Raw genomic sequence first — 19552 nt, 5'->3', positions numbered from 1 at the left:
GTCACAAAAAAGCAAATAAGAGCAATTTTGAACTTTTATACCTACTAAATTAGCAACAATATATATAAAACCCCTATCCAAAGCTGTAAACTTTTAATGAACTGATATACTCAAATGGTGCCACTGTAAAATGTTGTAACTCATTGGGAAAGTAATAAGGCAAACATACTAAGAGCCATAAAACTGTTCTTATTATTCCACTTAATAATCCCATTCCCAGGAATTGATCCTAATAAAATTGCAAGTAAGTGTTCAGCAATAAGGAGATGGCTTAAATAAACTCAATACGAAGTAATATGATTAATAAAAACTAAATACAAATAGAGTCTGATTATCATGAAATGAAAAAATAGTCAATTAGAAAATCTAGGTATCAAGACTGTGATCACATCAACAAAAAAACAGGGAAACAGGAATACAAAATTAAAGCTCTGAGGTCACTGCATCAGGATGGTGAGGACCCGTTGGTCACTTTTCCATTTGGCAAAACTTCCTTCAGTATTTTCAAAAAAAAGATATAATCTCTACTCTTCACTAGTAAATGACATGTCAGTTTTTAAGTCGAGAAAGAGGACACAAACCCCCATCATTCTCTAAAACCGGAATTTTCCTCTATTTGACACTGCGGAAAGAAATCCTGGAAGCCCCGCGGTTCCAGCAGGCCGGAGGCCAACACTGCCACCTGCGGCTGATACGGACGGCAGGGCATGAGATGTGAGTAAGTAAAATTGTAAACTTTCAACTTATAACCTTGTGTGTTTGGTATCTTACGTTACTGCATCAGGAGAGCAAACTCTTTTCCTTATAGTTTTGTGTGTTTGTACATACTTAGAATTAGTTTTAATATTTTCATTTGAAATACATTGCTGCGGGGTACCTGGGTGGCTCAGTCAGTGAAGTGTCCGACTCTCGACCTCAGCTCAGGTCTTGATCTCAGGGTTGTGAGTTCAAGCACCATATTGGAGCCTACCCCGCTCCCAGCATGGAGCCTACTTAAAAAAATAAATAAATAAAAATAAATAAATAAAATACCAATTGCCAATATGATGAAAATGCTCTGCTGAGGCATATAACTTTTTATATTGAATTTATATTAGACTAACTACAAATAAAATCACATTAGTTTACATGTTTAAATTTTTGAGTTAGTGGTTGCGACAACTTTAAAAAGAAAAGCATTCCATAAAAACCTAGAAACGCCTATTTATGAAATTTCCAACTATTCTTCCTTTAGAAACTATATTTATCTGAATCAGTGAAACAGGATTTGGACATCTCTGAAGACTGGCCACATAATATATTGCTTTCCCATAACAAAAATATAAAGCACTCATTATATATGAAATTTGCTATTTTATAACATGACTATGTTTTTAAAATTATGTTAAAAACGGACCTGGAACTTCAGTAAGCTATTTGAAGGAAAATGTCTGAGAGGCGCCTAGGTGGCTCAGTTGGTTGAGCATCTACCTTCGGATCAGGTCGTGGTCCCAGGGTCCTGGGATGGAGCCCCGCATCACATCGGGGATGAGCAGGGAGACTGCTTCTCCCTCTTTCTTCCCTGTCTTGTGCTTGAGCTCTCTCTCTCCCTCTCAAATAAATAAATGAATATGATCTTTAAAAAGAAAAAGAAAATGAGAATAGCTGTTTTTAAAATATTTAGAGCAGAAGAGAGTAACCGGAAATTCAGAGCAACTACCTCAACATCTACAAATGTAATTTGAAACAGCAAACTAAAAAAAAAAAAAAGAAAGAAAAGAAAAACCAAAAACCAGTGTCATGGGGATTCATGCCCTGTATAGGTATAAATACTAAAAAATAGAGAAAAGAAATTCTAAACTGAAGACACATTCTTTAGCTTACTTTTAAAAAATTATGTTACTTAATAACTTGGTACAGGCTGGTTTACGATCTTGATGAAATCATCAGGAAAAGATCACATGGCTGCCAAAATATAAGCCACAGGGCTGTCCTTTCCACTCATAGTAGAGGTGAATCTAATTAAATCTTTAGTCTCCTATTTACATTCTGTTAGTGGTAGCAGCAATAATCTAGTTACAAATATTTATTATAAAAGTTTATTAGTTTCTGAGATCTAAACAAACATACCTATTACCGGGTAGTACAGCCTTATCAAATAAATGTTCTCAATAACTGTAAACTTCAAAACATGAGTTAAATAACGGCCTTTTCAAACATAAGGAATTCAATACAACAGAGCCACTAGAAAGCCAAAATAAAGTCAAAGTAACACTAATTTACATACATTTTTGTGACACCAAAGAGACACGTAGCTCGAGTTTCCTTTTTCTTTGATTAGAGTATGTGCTCAACTTTTTCTGGGAAAAGACTTTGAAGAAAGATCAAAATCAGAAGATTTGATTTTCCTAAATCCAATCTAACAACATAGTAACATCCTGAAAGAACACTTCGTAGTAAAGCAAAGAACCGAACAACGAATCGCAAGCCTATTTATAATGAGCAGATAAAGTGTACACGACAGAAACTGTAAATGATGGACGTTTTTCTTCACACACAAAAAAATCATGCAGGGGACAGGGGGAGAAATAATTGTCTTTTGCACGTAGCTTGTCATTCTGCACACAGGATTCAAATGTCAACCAAGAAATGATGACAATCCCAAACCAATCTTAAGATGTCTTAATTACATCATCTTCTCCCTTTGTCTCACTCAGAGTTATATATTCACAGCTCAAAACTTGTTCATTAGACTCCTCAGGTTTTGATTTCTTAAGTGCCAGCTCTGCTGGGAAAAGTGATGAGCAATGTTCCAGAGACTGTGCAATGTCATCAATCGTCCATTTGTCTTCGGGAAGGGCATGCTCTTCTAGTGTAAATGGTCCCTGTTTGGTTCGGGTCAGCTCTAGGACATTGGCACAGGAAGAGAGTTCTATAGCAACAAAAGGGGAAAAGAAAATCCACAGGGGAAATGATTCAGTATTTCATAGTCATGATGAGGTTCAAATGACAGAAAATCTTGATTCAAACCTCTCCAAACCATCCCACATGTAAAACTGTAATAATCTAATCTAAGAACCAAGAGCTTTGAGATTAACAAATGATAAAGTAGCAAAATAATCTTTAGTAACTCACCTTAGCACTGCTTTACAGTCTATGAGGAACTGGCACATACTTTTCTTATTTAGCCATGAAGCAAGCCCATGAGGTAACCATTACTCTCATCTGCAGATGACGTAATCTGGCCTGTCCAGTGCCACAGCTGCCAGCAAATGGCAGAGCTGGAATTGCAGCCTTCTAGCTGTTTGCAAGACTGTGGCTCCCGGTTTTAAAAAATTTTTTTTACTTATATCAATGAAAGTACCTTTTAGAAGGATAAATCTTTTCATCTTATCCCTTTGCGTTAAAATATATCTGAAATAATGTTGGTTCTTACACTGATTATTCCCATCTTCATCTCCTGCTCCTCTCTTTCTCTTCTATTACAAGCATTTCACGGCAGCTGGTACGCTGATAATTGTACGCCATAAACCTTCAGTGCTTCTGAAGCTGAAGGCAGCAAGAGTACAGTTCCCTAAGGCCAGCACTCAGAGATATGAAAAATAGAAAATTCCCTCTTCCCATCAAAAAAGAATATTACTCTCTAAATGATAATTCATAATTCATCTTTATGCTTACCTTTGCCAATGTCACTGACCAAGCTTCTGATATAAAAACCTCCTCCACATTCAACATCTGGAATGTTAACAGTGACATGGTAAATTGCTAACCTCCTACGAAATCCACTTTACATAGAAATGATGCCCCCAAACAAATGTAAAAATGCACTATGCAAACAATCAAGTGATAAAATATTTATGTGCTGAAACATAAATTATTCATCCAATAGCATATGTGTTTGTGAGATTGAAAAGTCGGAGTGTAGAGAAAGCAAACAGCAGAAACTCATGAACACATTTTAAATTAACTGGCAAGTCACACCAACGTTAATACTACAGCCTTGTTCATTTAATAGGTTTTAAATAGTTTGGAAATCTCAGCTTTGCTATTATGAGCTGTACATATAAAAAATATTTTCAGATTTGTACACCTTGTTCACTTAATTGGTTTTAAATAGTTGGACATCTCAGCTTTGCTATCAAGAGCTGTAGATTTTTATGATATTTTCAGATTTACACACTCAACAAATACATCAAACAAAATCCCTTATCAGGGACAGTAATTATGTTTGGGAAAATACACTACATTGAGAGCTCAGTCTATTTAAATGTTCTCTTGGAAATATTCCTAAAGAAATCATAAAATAACTAAAATTACACAATGTTCCAGAATGAATGCATATCTAAACATCTTCACACAGAATATTACACATTTACTGGTTAAGAGCAAGACTCTGGATTATTTTTATTCATCCACAAGATATCCTGAATTTCCACAAAAAAGAACTATACTCCTGCTGCTTATAGTCTTATCACACAAAAAAAGCCACTTGAGGGAATTAACCAGAACTCACTACCTGGGGATTTTAATTCTTTTTTCCCCCCATCAGCTCAAGGCTGGGGGCCATGGATGAGATAAAAAATGACCACTGGGATCAAAGCAGGTATATAAACATTCTTGCACTATATTTGACTTTGGTGAAAAGATAGCTCTTTGGGGCCTTACCATAACCTTCAAGTGAAAAAATAGGTATTTACAACTTAAATGCAATCAGAAAAATTCCAATTTCTCTTCCTTTCAGAGATAATATCTACTGTGCCAACAGAGCTACTGCATTTTCATGGAATGAAATATTTTTTAGTATATTTTTCTCATTATTTGTTAAACATTTTAGAGTCAGGACACTAAAAGGAAAGAAGTGACTTAATTTTTTGACTGTACAAAGACCACATTCCATAGGAACTTTATATACATTAAGTAGAATGTCAAAGCAACTGAAGTTAGGGGAAAAAAAGTTTTAGGAAATTATTTCTAAAGGGAATTCTATTTAGTAGGCATTGTGAAATTAAGAGCAGGATCAGTTTAAGGAAGCCTAATTTAGAAAAACTACAGCTTTTAATTCTTCACAGTTCAAATACATGTTCATGACTTGAGCTACTACTTTCTGCAACTAGGAGATCATAAAATTTCCAAACCACAGAAACAAACTTTTTGGTTTTTAAATTTATTTCAAATATAGATTTATAGATAAATTCAAATTAATAACCTGAATTAAAGTTTACTGCATGTCCAAGAATACATTTTTGCCTTACCCATTATTTCCATATCGTCAGGATCCTTAGCAGTAACTTGCAGGTAACGTAGAAAGGGAAGAAATAATCACTCCGCTCTTAGAGTTTCTTGTCCAAAAACTGAAAATGCTTTGTTTTATAAGGGCAATTTAAATTTTAAAACTGAATGTAAACTACCAGGTACTAGCCAAAATGGGGGAACAAGCATCCATAAGATAATAAAACACAAAATATAAAATTTTGAAAGCATATACCCCTTATCTACGCTTTGCCATTAGAGATCAAAGGTATGTTACTTCCAACTTCAGAAGACAGTGTGATACATAAAAAACTCAGCCTATTTAGAAAAGTATTTCTAAACTTCCATGTAGCAATCAGTTTTTTCATTAAATAGAAAGGTATTAATAAATCCTAACCTTACTTAACTTCAAATTTTTAAAAATCTCCAATATCCTAGGATTAAATTAAATTAAATTACCCAAAAGTAGCCAAATGCAGAATAAAGGTACATGTAACTACAAATGATTTCAAATTTCCCACCTTACCTAATGTGAAAAATGGTGGCTGGAATTTTTGAAGGGAGAGGCTGTATACGGTAACAGGCCTGGCGGGTTTTGCTTCTACTACTTCGCCTCTCTTCATTAAGGTTGAAAGTCTCTGTCCATCTTTCTTTAATGCAGAATAGCTTGCAAGATAAGAGAGGAAGAGAGGGAGTGAAGGAGAGAGAAAAGATTAAGATAGAATGACAGAGAATAACTCCACATTACAGCATGGAAAGAAAGGAGGACCAGAAGCCCTTAAATTGAATCTTTCTAGGACATGAACTATTTTTTTCTTCTAATCTACTCCATGATGGCGCCAGAGACGGAGTTCCTAAATAGCTTTAAAGCTAAGCTCAGTCTGCTCCCAGTGAACAGTACTGTCAATTTTACACTTTAACCTTCTCTCTGGAGATGGTCTGATCACGTGTTCACTGGTCCTGGTTCTGGGTTAAGGGCACGAGGACTCTGGTCACAGTATTCTCTACTGTATTTCCTTTAAACAACTTCCATTACAATAATATTCATTTTCACATAAAATTTAATAAAATATTTCTAAAATGCAAATCTACTTAATAGATCTTAAGCTTTGTGTGATAAAATTTTATTAGATCACAAAATACTTGGAATAATCAACAGAGAAAAAATTTCTAAAACTGCTCTTATAAATAGATATAAACGTTCATGTTAACAATAATGATCAAAAAATAACATTTATTCATAGCTTGCAAAATTTTTAAAACCTTCATTTGAGGCAAAATTATGAAGACACATTTCCCTATAGATATTTCAGTGTTCTTGAAAAAAAATCAAGATATTAAAGTAAAACATAAATACTAAATTCTAGGGATGCCTGGGTGGGTTAGTCAGTTAAGTATTCAGCTCAGGTCTTGATCTCAGGGTCGTGGAGTTCAAGCCCCACATTGGGCTCCATGTTGGGCACAGAGCCTACTATATTAATTAATTAATTAATTTTTATATATAAATAATATATGTATAAATAAAATATTAAATTCTAAAAGAACTGTCAGTCACCTCCAGACACATGATTCAGCCATTTTTTTTTTTAAATAAAAAGCAATTCGCTTGAAATGGTAATGTGCACAAAAAATATGGTTAAGTGGTACTCAATATTCTTATACTTTTGTTTTTTTTTTTAAAGATTTTATTTATTTATTTGACAGAGATCTCAGGTAGAGAGGCAGGCAGAGAGAGAAAGAGGGGAGGAAGCAGGCTCCCCACTGAGCAGAGAGCCCAATGCGAGGCTCGATCTCAGGACCCTGGGATCATGACCTGAGCCAAAGGCAGAGGCTTAACCCACTGAGCCACCCAGGTGACCCTATTCTTATACTTTTAATATATTATAACTCTCATCTGTTTCATCTGTTGCAGAGATTTGTGAAGCAGATTCTGGGCCTAAAAGAATGGTCCCCACACCTGAAAAAAGTACTAACTGGACTATGAATCATAGCTGAGACCAGTAGTCTCCTGGACTGGTCCCTTCACAGCAACTCTGGGAAAACCGGCAGCTCTGCACTCCAGAACTGCCCTGAGGTATACAGGTGGAATCAGAAAGACCGATAAACTCTGGAATAGCATCGATGTCAGGCTGTGGCAACACCCAGAGACAGAGGAAACCACATTCCACTACCTCAGAGTGCTGGAAGCTCTGTAACTTGTCTAAATCAGGCTCACCTTTACTTGATCATATGTTATGTCAGATCAAAAGGTGCCTCATTATACATAAAAGGAAGCCCCCCTTTTTTTCTCATTAAAGTGATATTAATCACTGAAAAATAAAAATTAAACATTTATCCAAATTCAATAATTGAACTTACAGGGGAGGTACTTGCATTATATTCCCAGTAAATTTCTGTAGAATGCCTTCAATATCTTCTTGTGTTATTTTATCTGCCAAAAATGAATAAAAAATGGAATACTATAACCACAGAAATATACATGCTGTTTTCACAGCACTGAAAGTTCTGAATAGTCAATTAAAAACTGAATTTGTATGCCAAATTCTACCTTGTTGAGATGAATAAAATACATATTAATGAGATAAAAGGAGGAGAAAGTCTTGTATTGTGTAATATTAAGACTAAATTTCTTTCGCTTCAATTTTTTCTCCAAATCTTCTCCAAAACTGATCCAGTCACCTTGTTACATTTAGGTGGTTCTTACTATAGCCTTTAGAAGACCTGAGAAAATGTTGCATTAGCTATAGAAACAATACTGTCATATTAAAAAATGAGATCGGAAAGTAAGTAGAGAAATACAGGTAAGTCCTTTTTTTTCCCTTAAATTGAAGTATAATTCAGGTGTACAACGTGGTGATCTGAAAAATATACATTACCTAGTGCTCATCATGGTAAGTGGTGATGGGTAAAACAGGTGATCGGGATTAAGAGGTACAGGCTGCCAGTTGTAAACTAAGTAAATTCTGAGAATGAAAAGTATAGCATAGCCAATAATATTGTGGTAACTTTGTATGGTGACAGACGGTAAACAGTGAATATCTGTTTTCCACCTGAAACTAACATAATATTGAATGTCAGCTACACTTCAATTAAAAAATAAATCAATTAGGGGTGCCTGGGTGGCTCAGTGGGTTAAAGCCTCTGCCTTCGGCTCAGGTCATGATCCTAGGGTCCCGCGTTGGACTCTCTGCTTGGCGGGGAGTCTGCTTCCTACTCTCTCTCTGCCTGCCTCTCTGCCTACTTGTGATCTCTGTCTGTCAAATAAATAAATAATAATTTAAAAATCTTTAAAAAAATCAATTAAACTTTTTAGTTAAAAAATTTTTTTGAAAGGGGTTGTGCCTGGCTAGCTCAGTTGGTGGAGTGTCTGACTCTTGACCTTGGGGTTGAGTTCAAGGCCACCTTGGGTGTAGGGATTACTTAAAAATAACATCTTATATAAGTTGCGTAAGTTTCTCCAGGCATCAAATACGATAAACAACTTAATGCAGTATTAAAAAAAGATTATTAAGTATTAACCACATTAAAAATTTCACCTGCTAGATTTCAAAACTGCTCTGTGGTATGGCATAAGACTGACACATTCACATTCGATTCTGTCCCCAAGTAAAGTTGTATTTACTTGTCTCCTTCTGTCCCTTCACTGCTTAGAATTTCTCTGTTCTTTTACACAAACACTCCCAGGAGTCTGATTTTAAAAATAAGCCAGTGCAAAAAAAGAATGTACATAGCAAAGATATGATTACTAAGCATTTTTAAAACAATGATTTTAGAAAATGTGAATGGAGACATAAAGCTTTCAGTTTCTATTAGTCACATTTTCAGCTTCTATTTAATACTCTTTCCAACAGACTATTATTAACTATATTAACTAAAAAATACTATCACTATAATATTAAAGTACAGTTCTATGATTTTAACAAGTGAAAACTATAACACACTGAAATTCAGTATTTGGGATTTTCATACATATAGATGACTATATACATATTTCATACTCAATAATTATAGAAATATTCTATAATTTGTTTAGTTTATAGTCAATGGAAAAAAATTATACTTTTTTTAAAAGATTTTATTTATTTATTTGAGACAGACAGCACAAGTTGGGAGGAAGATCAGAGGGCAAGGGAAAGGCAGACTAGCCACTGAGCAGAGAGCCCTGACATGGGGCTCTATCCCAGGACCCTGAGATCATAATCTGAGGGCAGATGCTTAACCAACTGAGCCACCCAGGTGCCCCTATAGAGCTTCTTTCTCACTTTGTAGGAAATTTATTCAAACTTTTTAGTCTAATACATACATGCTACATTTGATTTTATTAAAAAATATTTTCAAAAATAATGTGCTTTGAGTTATCGTTGTAAAACCAGAACAGAGATTAAAAGACAGCATGGAATACTGGATTCCGGTTTCAATATCAACACAAGAATCTTCACCTCAGGGTGACCTGGATCCTCAAGTTAAACACAAACAAAAGACTAGAATCTACTAGTCTCAAACAGAGAAGATCTACAGAACTCAAAGAGAATTTCTCCAACATCTAGTGGTCTATGAAGACAGATCTCAGATGGATGTTCTCTTCATACTGTTTTTCAAACAGATGTAGCTCATGATATGGTGAGTTTTTTCCATGAAAAATTTTCACTCTACTGCAACATTAAAACAATTACTGGTGGCACCTTAGTGATGCAAAACTTCCAAATCAGACAGCCAATGCTACCTCCAAGGGGACCACTGCTAAAGATATGTCATTGCTGAGAACACTGCAAAACTTCATAACTTAGCAATACCTTTTCAAAACAAGACCAAATGCTTTCTACTTCTGCTAGGCTGGTCTCTTTACTAACATTCCTGCCAACGTATACTCCTTTTCCTGCTTGGGTGGCTCTCCTTTACTGACACTCCCCAACACAAGATGATAAGATGTGCTCTTTGTCATTCTACTTCTGCCAAGATCTTTCTCTGACTTAACATCTCAGGCATTTCTGGTTTGCGCTGTTCATTCTGCAATTATTCATACACAATGTTTTTTTATTAAAGATTTTGTTTATTTATTTGTCAGAGAGAGAGAGAGAGAGAGCAGCTGGCAGAGAGAGAAGCAGGCTCCCTGCTGAGCAGGGAGCTTGAAGTGGGACTCTATCCTAGGACGCTGGGATCATGACCTGAGCAAAAGACAGATGCTTAACAAACTGAGCCACCCAGGTGTCTCAATCATACTCAATTTTTAATTATTACCTACTATATGTATGCAGGTATTATCTTGCCAATGAAACTCTAAGCTCCTTAAAAGCAAAGGCAGTTCTTCTTATGTAATGTACACAATTATGTAATATGTAATATGTAATTATGTAATATGGCGGCACTCAAGACATTCCTGCTGAATTAGCTGAGCAGTGACAGAATGTCAAAGTCAAAGGGCATTTAAAAGTCACCGAGGCCAATCATTCATCTGATGTTTGAATCACCATACAGAAAGCCTATGTAGCAAGTTGTTTTGCAATAAAAGTGAACATGATACAGTAGAATAAAACATGATTATTTTTTAACATATGATTATTATATTCACTATATGAGTATGTGTGAAACATGCTGGCTATCTCTAAAACTGGTATTAGTACAATCCAAATAATAATTAATAATAAGAATAAAGACTCAAGGCACACCTGGGTGAGCTCAGTCGGTTAAGCGCCCAACTCTTGGTCTTGACTCAGGTAGTGATCTCACAGTTGTGAGATCAAGCTCCATATTGTGCCCTATCCTATGCTCAGTGAGGAGCCTGTCTAGATTCTCTCTCCCTGTAGCCCTCCCCACACTTGTGTTTTCTCTCTCTCTCAATAAATAAATAATCTTAAAAAAAAAAATACAGATTTTACCTACAAAGGATTTAAAAGAAATGGAGAATAAAATCTCTAAAGCGATTATATCCAATAACAATCAAAAAAATTATATTTGATAAAAGAAGATGGGTATGATAAAAATGTCATAGGACTAGGGTAAGTATTCTTTTCTTAGGGACTAATAATTCATCAGTGTGCAAGTATTCATTTGAAATTAATTTTAAAAAGTCATTCTCATAAAATTAATATATGCAAGATCACATCACACATTATTATTTGCTTAAAATGTGTTGACTCTACTCATATCATGATAGCTGGTACTTAAATGAACTATGGAGTTAAAAGCAATATTCAACCATGGTAGAGTTAAATGGTACCGGACAAGCATTACCACTATAAGCAACTACTTAACTGGAAAAAATATCTAACACACAACTGTTTTCGAACATTAGGCAACAGACAGCAAAGACTATAATCCCTAAGAGAAGGGAAAGAAACAGGCGAGGCCCTTCTGAGGTTCACTTGCTTTCACTTGGAGATGCTTTCTGAGCCATGGTGCAAGGAGGGGAATAAGAGAACTGTGATCTTGCTAGAGTAGGGAGATAGACAGACATGAGCAGTGGGAGAGAAAAGAGGGTGGTGGACCCCCCCTAGTCTCCACCCAGAGACCAGCCTATCTGCCTTAGAGCAACCCTTTTTGCTACATTTCTGGAGGATACTTCCCCTTTGCTAAATAAAACCTTTGCTGCTTTAATTCTCTCTCAGGTCTCTCAACAGAATTCTTCCCTTCAAGAAGACAAAAACCAAGGAATTTAGCAATCTCACTGAATAAAAATCAAGAGTTTGGGGAAGAAGCAGCAGCTGGAATTTGAGAGAACCACACAGAGAAAGAGATGTCTACAGGGGTCCACTAGATACTGCATACATTCCAAGCTGCACATAATACAGTGAGTTGCCACAAAATTAACCAAAGAACCACTATCAAAGCTCTTACAAGGTGGGCTCTTACAACCAACCAGAATGAAGAAACTTGGCTGAATACCCAGGGCATTTGAGATCTCAGAGAAGCCAAGTCTGAGAAGTAGGGCTCATGTAGACCCGGAAAAATGTCTACTTTAGATGTCCCCCTAACAAGGAATCTACACAAAAGTGACTCAAATTAGTGAGTCTAGCAAAGCTGAAAGACATAAGACCAATATTGAAAAGTTAACTCCTTTTCTCTATACTAGGAATGAATTATTAGAAACTGAAATTTTTAAAATTCAACTTGTGATAGCATCAAAAAATATGAAGGACTTAGGGTTTCACATACAAAAGACTGAAAGATCTACATACTGAAAACTACAAAAATAGGTTTGATGTTATTTCAAAATAAAAAGAAAGGTCATAAAGAAATAGTATAAACAACTTCATACTAATAAGTCTGAAAATTTAGATGAACCAATTCCTAGGGTAAAAATTACCTAAAATGACACAAGAAATAAAAAATATTGTTTGATATTTAATAAAGAAGGCCAATCCATTACTAAAAACCTTCCTAACAAAGAAAACTCAAGATGTCTACCAGTAAATTCTACCAAGTATTAGAAAAAGAAATAATGCCAATCTACACAAATTCTAGACATTAAAAAAAGAGATGAGAATACTCCCCATCCCATTTTATGAAGTCAGCATAACTTTGATATCAAAACCAGTCAAGGACATTAATAGGAAGAAAAATAGAGGGTAATCTTCACTCAGAGACAAAGATGCAAAAATCCTACATTAAATATTGACAAACTAGGGACGCCTGGGTGGCTCAGTTGGTTAAGCAGCTGCCTTCAGCTCAGGTCATGATCCTAGCGTCCTGGGATCGAGTCCCACATCGGGCTCCTTGCTCGGCGGGGAGCCTGCTTCTCCCTCTCCCTCTGCCTGCCATTCTGTCTGCCTGTGCTCGCTCGCTCTCTCTCCCTCTCTGACAAATAAATAAAATCTAAAAAAAAAAAAATATATTGACAAACTAAATCCAACAATTTATATAAAGGATAACATATCGTGGTCAATTTGGGCTTATTCTAGAAATGTAAAGTTAGTTTAATATGTGAATAAGGAGAAAAATCAACAGATACAGAAAAAGTATTTGATAAAATTCAATGTCTACTCATGATTTTTAAAAAAATACAACAGTTGGGAGTGCCCTGCTGGCTTAGTCAGCAGAGAACGTGACTCTTGATCTCAGGGTTTTGAGTTCAGGCCACACGTTGGGGGTAAAGCTTATTTAAAACAAACAAACTAAGTAACAAAAAAGCAGTAAATTAGGTACAGAAAGCAACTTCCTTACTCTGACAAGAAAGCTATAAAAAAACCAATAGAGAAAATCTTTAAAAAAACAGAAAGACTTGCTCTTTCAGATACCAAGATCTATTCTAAAACTATAGCAATTAAGATAGTTTGATGTTTAGTGTTACCATAAGAACAGAGAGACCAGAGTGACAAAATAAATTCCAAACAAACCCGTATCTATAAGGTGCTTGATTCGTGACCAAGGAGACAATGCAACAGGGAAAAGTGCTGGGCCATACAGAATACCCATACAGGGTGGGGGTAGAAAAAAGGGTGGATTGCAGATGTAATGTGAAAGGCAAAGCACCAAAACTTCTAGAATATAGGAAAATATCTTCATACTTTTGGGGTAGGAAATTATTTTTTTTTTAAAGATTTTTATTTATTTATTTGACAGAGAGAGAGAGATCACAAGTAGGCAGAGAGGCAGGCAGAGAAAGAGGGGGAAGCAGGCTCCCTGCTGAGCAGAGAGCCCGATGCAGGGCTCGATCCCAGGACCCTGAGATCATGACCTGAGCCGAAGGAAGAGGCTTTAACCCACTGAGCCACCCAGGTGCCCCAGGCGCCCCATTTTTTTTTTTAACTAGATACCAAAACGACTGGACTGATTACAAAGGAAAAGACTTGATTAAGTGGACTAAATTAAAACTAAAAACTTCTGTTTTCCAAGACACAATTAAGAGAGGTAAAAGATAGGGGTGCCTGAGTGGCTCAGTGGGTTAAAGAGAGGTAAAAGATAAGCCACAGAGTAGGAGAAAATATCCATAAGACATACAACAAAAGAGCATATACCCAGAGTATACAAAGATCTTGTACAAATCATTATTTTTAAAAAGGCAACTCAATACAGAAAGAAAAAAACAAAAACAAAAGAAGAGGCAAGAGACCTGGACAATACAGAAAAGAATATGACTAAGAAGCCAAAGCACCGATGAGAAAGTGCTGAATCTCATTAGTAATCAAATGAGAATCACAATGAAATACCACTACACACATCAGAACAGCCAACATTATTAACACTGTTAATACGATGTGTTGTCCAAGCAAGGGAAAGTCATTTACTGGTGGTAATAAACACAGTTATACAATTACTTTGAAAACCTGACAATTCCCACTACAGCAGGATTATCCTGTGACCTAGCAATTCCACCTGGGGGCATATCCAAGAGAAATGAGTACATGTGTCTACCAAAAACAGGTACAAAACACATATAGCAGCTTTATTCATAAAGCCTCAAACCAGAGTCAGCCCAAATGTGTATCGACAGAAGAATGTTATATATGGAATGGGGCTTGAAAGACGTCTCTAGGAATTTTCTATTTGATGACCAGACCGGGAGCTGCAGGGAGGTTTGCTTTGTGATAGTTCACTGAGCTGTAAATTTAAGCTTCATTCACTTGTCTTTATTTGTGTAACACTTCATAATAAAAAGGTTTAAACACAAACGAAAGGCACCATAAGATGACCAATGCCAGGGTACACAGCAGCCCTACTAGAGTGTGTGCCCTATTTGTTTAAATCACAATCCGAGACCCAATTCAACTCATCAGCTTCCTCCGAGAAGTGTGGGCAGCCAAGCACGGTCCAAGAGGAGCCTCTCCCATTAGACAGATCAGCTACATCCACTCGAGAAGACCTTGCTAAATCCTGTCTTGGGATAAGGGAGTTGCAGGGTTTAGACCAGAGGATTAGCACGAGATACCACTTTCCTTTCACATTTCTGGCCTCCCAATAAAAAAGCCACAAGAGAGATAGAAAAACCTATTCTTATCGCAGAAGCAGTCCGGCCTTCCCAGAAGCTTGGCCCACATCTGAGACAGCCTGGGACGCCACCACGGCCCTCGTGTCCTGAGCTCAGCGAAGGGCAGATGAGCACATCAAAGCCAAGTGCCCTCAGAGACGCCAGCAACTGTGCCTGAGACTTAACACCCAGACGTGGGTGAGGAAAGAGCCGCAGAAGGTAGGAAGAAAATTTGCCTTTTGTGTGACTTAGCTGCAGTCATCTCTGCCGTGCGTATCTACTGCCTGCTTATTTAATCATGCTCTATGCTTTATCCTATACGCCACACATGGTCCTGGACGCCAAGAATATAGTAAGGACCGAAAAAGACATGGTCTCAGCCGCATAGCTTACGGATTAACATGCAAATGTGTATTCATAAATGGTGAAAAGTATCCTATTTAGGGATAAAGGAAGGTTCCATGAAAGAGAATAAAAGGAAGGGTCTTATTACTATGGTTTGAGTTTTCAGTCTACTGAGTCAGACTTGTCTTCTTACTCTTCTAAGCTTTCAGGTATCTGAAACAATGGTGAAAAACAGTATTTATCCAGATAGAACAAAAATGACGGAAAAGCAGCCATTTGCCATTTACTGCATCCCGCCTTAGTTGCCTTCCCCCTGTCAGTTGTCCTCAACGCGTCAATTAAGAACTGCTTTTCTTTTTTTTTTTTTTTTTATCGTTACGTGATCGGGTGGGGCGGCAGCATCAGCAGCATTTCATAGCTGAGGACCAGGAATGCTGGATGTCCTACAATATGCAGATGGGACAGCACGATCCAGTGTTCTGGAAACCACGTAACTTCTGGATGTCTGCCAGATACTTATCCACATAAAAGCCTGTTTATAATCACCTGAGGCTAGAATCTAAGTCTGTTTTCCACTTAAACACAAAGTATTTTTTGTACTGTTTTTCATATACTGAATTTTCCATTACTGAGTCATCAATACAACATACCTGTATCAGTCTGCCTTTATACTTACGGCATTCATATTTGTGTCAACATCTGACTAGTTCATTACAACTCTTAGTGCAGTAATAGCTGTGCATTTACAGAGCAACATACCTAGCTTTTTTTTTTTTTTTTAGATTTTTTATTTATTTGACAGAGAGAGATCACAAGTGGGCAGAGAGGCAAGCAGAGAGAGAGAGAGCGGAGGAAGCAGGCTCCCTACAGAGCAGAGAGCCCAATGCGGGACTCGATTCCAGGACCCTGAGATCATGACCCGAGCCGAAGTCTGAGGCTCAACCCACTGAGCCACCCAGGTGCCCCCATACCTAGCTTATTATAAATTACTTTTATTTCTTCTTTATATTCTGTTTATTGTATCATATTGACTTCTTTCCTAACATGTAGGTAGGGGAGAGTATCTCTGAATTTTAGTTCAAGAGAGTAAGGAAGGCATTATAAAATATTGGTTACAGGTCTCAGTACTGAGTCTCAGAGGGTTGAGAACATGGGTCCTAGATTTTCATTAAACAGAAGCTCCTTAAGGACACAGGTTAAGTCTCATATTTATTTTCCCCTTAGTACCTGCTTTGGCAGCTTAAATCGATGACAGACATTTGCTAATTTACTTAAACCACATACAAAACTCACGTCAATAAGCAAAATTCTCTGAGCTTTCCTTTTCTGGGACTATAAATACTAATCAAGAAACGATAGGGAAGTCTCCCTTTCCAGTCTGAAGAAAGTTACTTGGTTTCTCCATGACTTATTTCAACATATAATGAGATGATTTTAACAAAGTAAGTTTCCTTTAAAGTAAGTAAGGAAGGTTACAAATTGCACGATACAAAATAGAGTTTTTTAAAATTCCAAAATGCTTAAGGGCAGGCAGGAAGGGAATGTTTAAGTACAGTTGACTCTTGAACAACACAGGAGTTAAGGGGCATGGAACCCCCATGAAGTCAAAAATCCATGTGTAACTTTTGACTCCCCCCAAATTTAACTACTAATAGCCCGCTGCTGACTGAATGCCTTCCCAACAACATACACAGCTGACTAACACATGTTTTGTATATTACATATATTATATACAATATTCTTAGCATAAAGTCAGCTAGATAAAGATGTTACTAAGAAAATCATAAGGAAGGGGCACTTGGGAGGCTCAGTGGGTTAAGCAACCGACTCTTGATTTCGCCTCAAGTCATGATCTCTGAGTCATGAGATCGAGCCCTGTGTGAGGCTCCACACCCAGCATGGAGTCTACATGAGATTCTCTTTCTCCTTCTGCTCCTCCTCTCTGCTCACAGCACTCTCTCTCTAAATAAAATCTTTAGAAAAAAAAAAAAAAGGAAAACACATTTACAGTACTGTACTGCATTTAAGACTCCCCATGTATAAGTGGACCCACACAAGACAAACTTGTCCTGTTCAAGGGTCAACTGCATTTCATCACCTTGGTCTTCTTCAAGTATCCCCTACTCAATGAATTGTATCATCATGTAACCAACTTTAAAACCTAGAAACCTAGATCATGGTTGACAATGCCCTTACCACCCCATCCCATCAAGAAGTCTTACCAATTTTACTTCCTCACCATTCTTCTGATTATGTAGGTACTGGCATATACTTTAGTATACTCTGGAAATCTCAGACATCCTCCTATTGTCCTATGCCTCTTTAATCCCTTAAAAGCTTCCTGCTGAAAATTATGGTTGGGTTTCTATTAAGTGAGGGTCTGCTATTATTTCCTAATAACAATAATTTCAAAGATAATTCAACCTCTATCTCTTTTTAACTCAACATAAATCAGTGATTTATCTTTTGATTATGTTGTTTGATTAATCAAGTAAGATACTAAGTTACATATAAATGTTAACAAGACAAGTGAAGCAAACAAGGCCAAGAAGAAGGTTGGTATGTAATATATATTAAGGATGCTCAACACAAAAACAGGAAAGCCAGATGCTGGACTGGCTAAATTAAAAAGAGGTAACATTAAACATAGGCAAAAACAAACAAACAAAAAAACCAACAACAACCAGAAAGCCTACAAATAATTCACAATTGATGACATAATAACATAGGTGAGCCAACCATACAGAATGGCAACCACCGTATTAGGAAGAGCCTCACACCCTGAGAGTTGCTAGGAAACCATTTCACTTACCTATCCTTACTCAAAGTAGTAAAAGGAATGGCAGGGAAATGAAGGTGGGCCCCAGTGAGTTCTATTTTACTTCTAGAGAAACAACTTTCCCTCTGTCATATTTTTTAATATACTCCAAAAGCAGAGGAAATGATTAGTTGTAAAGTCCTAAACCTGGTATGTTTCAAAAGCTAAGAAATAGTTGTAAAAAAGTAAGTCAATAAACAATGACAAGACACCGGTAAAATCCCTAATTCTTAGCTATAAATGTTTGTTTGGCTAGAGAATTATCTGGAAGAACTCTGAACGTTAAAAAAAAACTGATTACAGGAAAAGAGGCAATTATGATAAATCTTTATGAACAAACTCATACGAAATAAGCAAAAATGTGATCAACAACTTTCAATCCTATTAACCCAAGGAAATGTACTAATAACTGTAATAATCACTGGTAATATCCAGTAAGACATTTATTTTAAAAGTCTGAATTCACAGAAACTTTCTCTAAATCTTAAAAAAGGTGACCACATTAGATGAACATCATACCGTAAGGTTTTTCTTCTGTTACTTTCCCAGTAGAATCTAGTGTGTCAGTAGCTTTCCCCAGTTCTCCAATGGCAATATACCTCTAGAGGAAGAGAAGCAAGGGAGAAAAATACGTCATAAGGTAAAGAAAAATTGTTATGTATGTCTTAAAGTTTTATACAGAATTTCACCAATACTACCAACTTGACACTAAATTAAAAGCAAAAATAAGACCGCAGTTGTTTTGTTAACTTTTGATATGTGGGAAGCACTTGTATAAATTAAGGAGCATTCACAAACTTCCCACACCAGCCAACATGACAAGGAAAAGCCTGATTTTATTGACAATTATGGCTTATAAACACAGTTATTACCAACGTATTTCTAAAACCAGTTTTATACTAGGCAGTTTTGATTCTGAAGGAAAAATTTCCAAATATACTTATGAGTGGAGAGAATGGTACAATAAATCCCTACATGGCCATCACAAGACTCAATAATTTTACCACACATATAATTAAAATTAATTTAAAAATAAAATCAGTTTACTACTTCTTATATGAAATACTAAAACCAAGCTCAGTAACTTGATTAGATATATAAACAAAAACTAAATATGTAGAAAATGGGCCAAACTCGTACAGCAAGGGTAGTATACTTAATATTACATGAGTTTTCTTAATGAAGAGAAATAGCTACTTCTCGAGCTCTCTAAGAGGAAAAAAGTCACTTCTAAGAACTGATCATTTATTCATAAG

At 36.4% G+C, this 19552-nt stretch overlaps 1 protein-coding gene across 1 annotated transcript in view; it reads right to left on the bottom strand.

The window, feature by feature from the left end:
• Positions 1-1653: 1653 nt before the first annotated feature.
• LOC111145394 (TruB pseudouridine synthase family member 1) overlaps positions 1654-19552 on the bottom strand; it is a 53453-nt gene continuing 35554 nt past the window's right edge. Inside the window, exons 4-8 of the mRNA XM_022500271.1 lie at positions 18816-18897; positions 7588-7660; positions 5756-5895; positions 3658-3714; positions 1654-2911 (exon numbers count right to left, since the gene is read on the bottom strand). Coding sequence (XP_022355979.1) covers positions 2652-2911; positions 3658-3714; positions 5756-5895; positions 7588-7660; positions 18816-18897 — 612 coding nt within the window. The 3' untranslated portion in view covers positions 1654-2651. The remainder of the gene's footprint in view (positions 2912-3657; positions 3715-5755; positions 5896-7587; positions 7661-18815; positions 18898-19552) is intronic.

The sequence above is a fragment of the Enhydra lutris genome, unplaced genomic scaffold, assembly GCF_002288905.1.
Source record: "Enhydra lutris kenyoni isolate GAN:26980312 unplaced genomic scaffold, ASM228890v2 scaffoldscaffold12, whole genome shotgun sequence".
Classification (NCBI taxonomy): domain Eukaryota; kingdom Metazoa; phylum Chordata; class Mammalia; order Carnivora; family Mustelidae; genus Enhydra; species Enhydra lutris.
This window is presented reverse-complemented; position numbering and strand designations above follow the sequence as displayed.